A 9678-nucleotide genomic window follows, 5' to 3' on the forward strand; every position below is an offset into this window, starting at 1 on the left:
ATTGAAATATAGATGAGAGCATTAGCAGGTAATGCAACTGGATCTGCCAGTGAGAAACAGAGCCTGGATGTGTGCAGAGAGTGGACAGTGAAGAATACAAACTTTCAGGTTTGGAGTAGAGAGTACAGCGTGATCATGCACATATAACACTGAACTTAACTTTTAATGAAGATTAGTATAGTAAAGTTGACCATACTTCTGAAATGGAGACATTTAGTTCAGTGGGCAAAGTATCACTGAAATCTCACTTTTTATACTATATGAATTACAAAATGAGGACAATATTTTTTTTTTATGTTTTGTGTGTGTGTGTGTGTGTGTGTGTGTTACAAATAAGTTATACTTTCTATGATGTTTGTCGGCCAGAGCTATAAAGACAGCAAATGTTAACCATTGCCATTAGCAAACAAAATAAAACAAAATTAGGACATCTTATCATACTTATGAATTAGTACATCATAATTTTGTCTTTTTATTTTATAATATTGACCCTTTTATCATTTTGACTAACAGAATATTCCTTTATATGTCATAATTTTGTATAGTTTTCATAATTTTGATTTTTGTTATTATTTTGACTGCATTTCTCAGAATTTTGTCATATGTCATACTGATTATGATTTAGTATCTCATAGTTTCAACAATTTACACCATCATTGTGAATTACTATGTCATAATTTGAAAAAGTCATGAATTCAACTTTTCTCTCATAATTATGATACAGTATCTCATAATTTAAACAACTTAATAATTCTGACATTTTATGGCAATTTTGGTTTTGTGTCAAAGAATTGTTACTTTTTACGTCCTAATGTTGACTTTTTCTCTCATTATTTTGATGAGGTATCTTCTAATTTCAACAATTTGTCATAATTTTGACTTTATATCTTAGAATTCTTTTAAAAAAATCATAAATTCAACCTTTCTCTCATAATAATGATATACTGTAGTAACTCATTATTTAGACAGATTCATAATTATGACATTTTATGTCAATTTTGGTTTTAGATCAAAATTTATACTTTTTATCTGCTTATTTTGATGAGGTATCTCCTAATTTCAACAATTTGTCTTAATTGTGACTATATAATACATTTTAAAAAAAAAAAAAAAATCAGAAATGAAACTTTTTTCTAATTATTGATATCATTTTGACAAATTCATAATTATGACTTTTTATGTAAATTTTGGTTTTCTATCTCAGAGTGTTCCTCTCATAATTATGATATGATATCATAATTTTGACAATTTGTCATAGTTATGACTTTATATTTTAGACTTTTTCTCTCATTTTTATGATGAGGTATGTCCTAATTTCAACAATCTGTCATAACTCTGACTTTATATCTTAGAATTCTTTTTTTTTTTTTTATAAATTCAACTATTCTCTCATAATTATGATATTGTATCTCATAATTGTTACAAATTCAGAATTTTGACATTTTATGTCAATTTTGGTTTTATGTAGCAAATGTAAGTTTCTTTCTCATAATTATGATACAGTATCATAATTGGGACAATTTATAATAATTTTGACTTAAATCTGATTTTTAATTTATATCAGTTATTATTTTCTTATGTGCTGATTCTGAAATGTGGTCCCGTGATCTATCCAGGTTGTGTGGATTTTATTCAGCATGTCATGTCACTCCGCTACAGTAGGTGGCGCACAGTAACGTACAGATGAGGAAGCAGCATAAATACACGGCGAAGAAGCAGCAAACATGGCGTCCTCATACTATCAGGAGATGCAGGAGGTCTTCAGAAACAACAATAAAAGCAGAGAGTTCCAGGCTCACAATGCTAAAGTGCATTCAGTGGCCTGGAGCTGCGACGGAAAACGACTCGCGTCCGGATCCTTCGATAAAACCGCCAGCGTGTTCGTCCTGGAGAAAGACCGACTGGTGAGCGTTGGTTTGTCCCCCCATCATCGCCAACATGAATTTACAAATGATTCATATATGTTGATTATTGTCATTATTTATATATATTATTTATATAGTTAGTTCTTACTTTATTTAATACAAACAAAGTCCGCGACAACAACAAAACAAACTATTTTGGCTCTCCAAGCAGCTTTAAATTTCTTGGTCATGTTGTTTCGGCAAAATTAATGTTTGAATTGATATTTCCCACTGAAACCCTTTTCTAACTGGTGAACATCAATCATTTTGGCCACCACTGTTATTAAAACCATAGTAATTGAACTACAATAGTTTAGGTAGCATTTAGGTAACATGTGGCCTTTATTAAATGAGATCTTGCTCATTTTTAACCTGTATTTCACGCATCAGGTGAAGGAAAACAACTACCGAGGGCATGGAGACAGTGTGGATCAGCTGTGCTGGCATCCCACCAACCCTGATCTGTTCGTCACCGCGTCAGGAGACAAGACCATCCGCATCTGGGACGTACGGACCACCAAATGCATGGCCACGGTCAGCACCAAAGGTGAAGCGCTTACCCTATCTGTCATACAGTGGCATGCAAAAGTTTGGCATATAGCCCACAAGAAAAGAAAATGCTGAAATTATTAAAATAACCCCATTCAGAAGTTTGGGAACAATTGGTTCTTAAAGGGATAGTTCACCAAAATAGCAAAATTATGTCATTAATAACTTCCCCTCATGTTGTTCCAAACCCGTGAGACCTCAGTTTATTTTTAGAACACAGTTTAAGATATTTTAGATTTAGTCCGAGAGCTCTCAGTCCCTCCATTGAAGCTGTGTGTACGGTACACTGTCTATGTCCAGAAAGGTAAGAAAAACATCACGGTAGTCCATGTGACATCAGAGGGTCAGTTAGAATATTTTGAAGCATCGAAAATACATTTTGGTCCAAAAATATCAAAAACTATAACTTTATTCAGCATTGTCTTCTCTTCCGTGTCTGTTGTAAGACAGTTCAAAACAAAGCTGTTTGTGATATTTGTGATCATTCGATGTACCCGGATCTTTTTGGAACAGTTCACCAAATCGAACTGAATCGTTTTAAACGGTTCGCGTCTCCAATACACATTAATCCACAAATGACTTAAGCTGTTAACTTCTTTTAATGTGGCTGACACTCACTCTGAGTTTAAACAAGCCAATATCCCGGAGTAATGCATGCACTAAAACAGTACACTGACTGAACTGCTGTGAAGAGAGAACTGAAGATGAACACCGAGCCAGATAATGACTCGTTCATGAGTCAAGAACCGTTTGCATTGGTTTTCTGATCACCAGTAGTTCTTTCAGACAGTTCGATTCAATAAACCAAACTTTTGGAATTTGAAGATCAAGGTAAATTGTACTTAATTTGTGCTCTGGGAAACATACAAGTATCTTCTGTTGCTTACGAAGGGCAGAACTAAATGGAAAAAAATATATATTTCGACAAAATAAGAAAAAATTGGCCATCTTCATCGTGTCCAAAAGTTTTCACCCCCAGCTCTTAATGCATCTTGTTTCCTTCTGGAGCATCAGAGAATGTTTGAATCTTTTTTTAAAAGTGAGTTTATTCCCATGTGGGGTTCTCTCTGTCCTGTTTCAGGGGAGAATATCAACATATGTTGGAGTCCTGATGGTCAGACCATTGCTGTCGGCAACAAGGATGACGTCGTGACCTTCATTGATGCCAAAACGCACCGTTCCCGTGCCGAGGAGCAGTTCAAGTTTGAGGTCAACGAGATCTCCTGGAATAATGACAATGACATGTTCTTCCTGACGAACGGAAACGGCTGTATTAATATATTAAGGTATGGTCGGTGCAGTTTTAAGATGACGCAGAGTTTGTGCGCAGAACATTTTAATGATTTCCATGTTTGTCTTTGTTTCAGTTATCCTGATCTCAAGCTCATTCAGTCCATTAATGCCCATCCGTCCAACTGCATCTGCATTAAATTCGATCCCACGGGGAAGTATTTTGCCACAGGAAGTGCAGATGCGCTGGTCAGTCTGTGGGATGTGGAGGAGCTGGTGTGTGTGCGCTGCTTCTCCAGGTCAGTTCATCAAGACTTTGATTCACAAATTGACTTTTTACCTCAAAATTATGACTCGGTATGTCATCATTTTGACTTCATCTCATAGCTTTTACATTTAATGTGATAAAGACATTTTAAAATAAAGCATTTTGTTTCATAATCATGGCTTTTTGACCTCTCATAAATTGGGCTTTTTATTTCATAACTATGACTTGGTATGTAATTTTGCCTTTTCATGTCAGCTCTTACATTTTATGTCTTTATGAAATAAAGATGACATAATTTTGACTACTTATCTCATAATTATTAGATATAAAGTCCAAATTATTGTATAGACTTCTGAAATAGTCAAAATTAACTTGACTCTATCACATAGTTTTCACTTTTTATGTCATAAAAACTTTTAAAATAGACCTTTGGAAAAAAAAAAACTTGTTTGGATTTAAAATGTTTGACTTATTTTGCCATGTGTCATAATTTTTACATAATTTAATTTCATCGTCAGTTGATGCAATGTTGTTGTTGTTATTAGCTAAAATGATTAAAACTGAAGTCAGTCTGAAATTAAATAAAATTTAGATGGAAACAAACTAAATTAAAGAAGTTGCCTCGGCGGCTAAAAAAAAAAGTTGCTGTTAGTAAAATTACTAAAACTGAGAATAAAATTAAAGCCAAACATAAAAATAAAAGTTACATTTCATACAGCTCAAGTAATCAGAAATATAAAAATACAAGCGGATTCAAAATATCAATAATATATTTAACAATATTATTAATTATTTTCATGTTTAAATTGTAACATATTCACTGTAAAGGAAATGGGGAATTATTATTATTATTTGTATCACTTTCAATTAATCAAAGATGAAAGTTCATTGATTGTAATTTGTTGACAAACAAGCACGTTTGTCTTATTTTCATGGCACATAATAGTCAATATTTCTGAATCCCGTCACAGACTGGACTGGCCTGTGCGGACGCTTAGTTTCAGTCATGATGGGAAAATGCTGGCGTCAGCTTCTGAGGATCATTTCATTGACATCGCTGAAGTAGAGACGGGTGAGCAGACACATTTCTCCTGATCACGAGAGCTGAATCATGTGTTCTGTCTGACTGATGTCTGTCGTTGTGTGTTCTTGCTGTAGGTGAGAAGCTCTGGGAGATTCAGTGCGAGTCTCCGACCTTCACCGTGGCGTGGCATCCGAAGAGACCGCTGCTGGCGTACGCCTGCGACGATAAAGAGGGCAAATATGACAGCAACCGAGAGGCAGGCACCGTCAAGCTCTTTGGACTTCCCAGTGACTCCTGATCACCAGAGTTTCCATGTGTTCAGGCTTACTCTGCTACATCTGCTTCACTTGATATTATAGCTTTGTATTAGATTTCTACATATTTTGAAATAAATGCTGTAAGTAGTTCAAAGATATTTTGATGTTCAGCTAAGTTCTTGAATGATCAAGGTATCAATGACAAGTATAGAGAACTACATCCAGCACTTCCTCTACAGAGCATAAGAATTATCTTCATCTATTTCCAAAAAATTGGCCTGGTGATGTGGATGGACGTCTAATCTGAGCGCTGTTATCATATCTGTGTAGATGACTTGCAGAGCATGTTATTTGTTGTTTCCCATACTTCACCACTGCCATTTTGTAAAAAAATGCATTGGATGTTTCATCTGAATCTTTTGTTCAAATGCATGTCTTGTGTCTCCAGTTTTAGAAGTGACCAGCAGAGGGCATCACTAGCTCAGAGGAAAGTTTATAATATTGGCATTTTTATTTTGCTTTTTTTTTTTTTTTTTTTATGGAAAAACTTTATGTACTGTATTTTTTAAATAAAAAGTGTTTCATGAAGTATGATTGATCTAAAATCCATATGACATGTAGTGTTTTTTTGTTTAGGGCGGGAATACAAAGCTCAATATTTTCATGTGAGCAGTGTTATTTTAGTTCTATTTATCAACTATTATAGTATTTATAAATATTTTGAATTAGCTTTTTTTCCTGATTTTAAATTTTTAGTTTATTTTAATAAATTTATGCATTAATAATTTTTGTTAGGCTTATATATATATATATATGTATATATTAGAGGTGGGCATAGATTAATTTTTTTAATCTAGATTAATCTCACTGTGATCTTGAAATTAATCTAGATTAAAATGGCTCATTCGAATTCTGCCGTCAGCATTCAGAATGTCAAACAGTAAGTCTTTGAGAAGGGGTTTATCAAGCTAGATGGTGCATTAGAAATGTACATCTCCGGTTTCCAAAATGCATCATCGAGTCCGTGCTGCACCACATACAAATCCATGCACACGGACTGCATACGCACTGCAGACGGAGTTTGTGTGAAACAGGCGTGAGCGTAGCTGGGGTCAGCGGGGCCCCGATGAAAGTTGTACCAGTGGGCCCTATTTGAAATTGTTTAATTTGTATGTTTGTTTATTTTTATTTATTTGTGCTATTACACAAAGTTTAAGTTTTTTTTTTTTTCAAGTTTGTAGGTGTCAAGGTACAGAAACTAAATAATTAAATGTAAAAAAAAAAAAACACACGATATTCTTCAATGTAAAAATGAAATATACAATCAAACCATTTATTCAGACACCTTCAACATTTCTCACAGTATTAAAGTTTTGCTATACTTATCAAAAAATATATCTGGTGTCTGAATAATTTTTGGTTTGACTGTTAAAACTACAAAATAGGCCTCAGCCAGTCGGTTATATAAAATATCAAGGTGAAAGTCATCATAGGTTGCTTAGTATAGACCCAGCTCCCAACCCAACTTTGAGAATACATTAACGGCGATATTTTTTTTCGCCCGATAAGAGTCTCGCTTTAACGGCGATAACGGCCCACCACTAATATATATATATATATATATACATATTTATAATTTTTTAACATCTCTCATTTTAATATTTCAATCTATTTGTTATAAATAGATTTTTATTTCAATTAATGGAAATGTACATATAAATACATACACTCAAAGTTTTTCCATATATATATATATATATATATATATATATATGTGTGTGTGTGTGTGTGTGTGTGTGTGGATTAATGTGTATTGGAGACGCGAACCATTTCAAATGATTCAGTTCGATTTGGTGAACTGGTTCAAAAAGATCCGGTTACATCGAATGATTCGTTCGCGAACCGGATATCACATACTGCAAACTGACCATCTGATGTCACATGTACTACTTTGATGATTTTTTTCTTACCTTTCTGGACATGGACAATATACCGTACACACAGCTTCAATGGAGGGACTGAGAGCTCTCAGACTAAATCTAAAATTTCTTAAACTGTGTTTCGAAGATAAACGGAGGGCTTACTTGTTTGGAACGACATGAGGGTGAGTTATTAATGACATAATTTTCATTTTTGGGTTAACTATCCTTTTAACTATTAGTAAATTAATTTAACGTTCTGCCAGTTTTCACCTGTGATATAATAACACTGATAAGAATTACATTTGTATTGAGTCTGAAGTATGCAGACAAATTTTTTGCGGTAGCTGTTGCCATGGTGAATCGTAATATCGGCACTCCATTGATAATGGCTTTTTATAGTTGTGGTGCACGAGCTTTGAGTCAGTCAATGTAGAGTTGATTAAACCAACTAATTTCAGCTGTTCTGTAACCGAAAACTCAGAGTTTCCTATCTCAGTGTAAGTAAACTCAGAGTTCAAGTTTAAACTCAGAGTTGGTTGAACCTCCTTAGTGAAACACTGGACATTTACAAGCAGTGGTGGACGAAGTACACAAATCAAGTACTTGAGTAAAAGTACAGATACGTATAATAAAATATTACTCCAGTAAAAGTAAAAGTACTCCTTTTTCAATTTTACTCAAGTGAAAGTACAAAAGTACTAAATTTTTTATGTACTTAAGTAAAAAAGTACTGAAAGATAGATGTTTGCAATTTTATATAGGCTAATTTAATTTTATATTAGCACTTTTTTATATATAATCCTACTGCTCAAAATACCTGGGATTTTTTCCAAAATAACCACTATATGGAGTCAAGATATATTTTTGTTGTTGATATGGACTACATTGACGAGAGTAATGTTCACTGTGAAGCTTACACTGTGATGTACCTGAGAGAAAACAGAGATGACCATCTGATTTTCCCCAGTGAGCACAAAGTATTTTAAAGTTTGTTGTTTTACAGAACATCACAGTTATATATGACATGATAATAAGGCCTGAAGATTTTAAGGGAAAATATAATTATATTTTCATAATGATTTTTTCCTTCTCAAACCTTGTCTGGGGTGTAAAAACACCCCTGGCCAAATGGGGTGCATCTCTTCCCCTCTTTGATAATTACTGTAGTTACCATGTTCTGAACATCACATCCTTTCTTTTCTCCCCAGATGTAATATATATATATATATATATATATATATATATATATGTGTGTGTGTGTGTGTGTGTGTGTGTGTGTGTGTGTGTGTGTGTGTGTGGTTGAATAAAAATATTTGGACATTATTTATAAAAAATTACCTCAAGTTAGCACCAGCAAGCTTGTTAGCTAGACAGTTAGCATCAGCTACAATATTTACTTATTTTCAGTACGGTTATGAATAACGTCCTTAATAACAATGGATGAAAAGTTTAGAGCTCTACTGATGATTAAGTCTAGAGTGTGTCCACCTTTGTGTGTGAGTCCATGTACATGCTGAATCGACAGGTAAAAAAAAAGCCTCAAGTACAAATATTCATTTATCACCAATTAACTGTTTGACAAACACTTCCTGCTCCGATGTCCCGATCTGAATCAACCGAGTCGCGAACATGCTCCGAATTGGCGATCTGAATCAACCGAGTCGCGAACAGGCTCCGAAGTGCCGATCTGAATCAACCGAGTCGCGAACAGGCTCCGAAGTGCCGATCTGAATCAACCGAGTCGCGAACATGCTCCGAAGTGCCGATAAATCAACCGAGTCGCGAACAGGCTCCGAAGTGCCGATCTGAATCAAGTCGCGAACAGGCTCCGAATTGCCGATCTGAAAACTTCGACCAAATAATGTAAAAAATAACTCCATAATAAATCTATGAAAGACCCAGATCACGTATCTAAAAATAAATCGCTAAACGAGAAATAATAAGAAGAGTGAAGTTTCCTACCATTCTGCTATGTTTGGTCCTCACGCGCGTCTGACGCTCCGCGGCGCGTCTCCGCCCCTCACACGCGCTTTATACAGCGCTAAATTAATCATCTTTGCTAATTATTATACATTTACTTCATTGTCAGCTTCAGGTATTTCATTTAGTATTGGTCAATGAACTATTTGAAACAAAAAAAGGTTGTATTTCAGTAATAATTCTAAATTATCAAAATAAAATATATAAAATAATGGTTTCTATTTTAATATCCTTTAAAATATAATCTATTTCTGTGATGTGCAGCTGTATTTTCAGCATCATTCCTCCAGTCTTCAGTGTCACATGATCTTTAGAAATCATGAAAATATGATGATTTATTATTAGAACTATTAATAGTTGTGCTACCAAATATTATTTTGGAATCTGTGATACTTTTTTCAGGATTCTTTGATGAATAAAAAGTTAAAATTAAATAAATAAACTTGAGTAAAAGTACAGATACCTATAATAAAATATTACTCCAGTAAAAGTAAAAGTACTCCTTTTTCAATTTTACTCAAGTGAAAGTAAAAAAGTACTGAAA

General features: G+C 34.1%; 1 protein-coding gene across 1 annotated transcript; it reads left to right on the plus strand.

Moving 5' to 3' along the window:
• The first annotated feature begins 1683 nt into the window (after positions 1 to 1683).
• Positions 1684 to 5390, plus strand: thoc3 (THO complex 3). The gene is given in 7 exon segments (XM_052575353.1): positions 1684 to 1720; positions 1723 to 1904; positions 2295 to 2451; positions 3535 to 3739; positions 3821 to 3982; positions 4923 to 5023; positions 5110 to 5390. Coding segments are annotated over 7 exon segments (1008 nt in total). The 3' UTR covers positions 5274 to 5390.
• Positions 5391 to 9678: the final 4288 nt, after the last annotated feature.

This window comes from Carassius gibelio, chromosome B14 (genome assembly GCF_023724105.1).
Source record: "Carassius gibelio isolate Cgi1373 ecotype wild population from Czech Republic chromosome B14, carGib1.2-hapl.c, whole genome shotgun sequence".
NCBI classification, from domain to species: Eukaryota; Metazoa; Chordata; class Actinopteri; order Cypriniformes; family Cyprinidae; genus Carassius; species Carassius gibelio.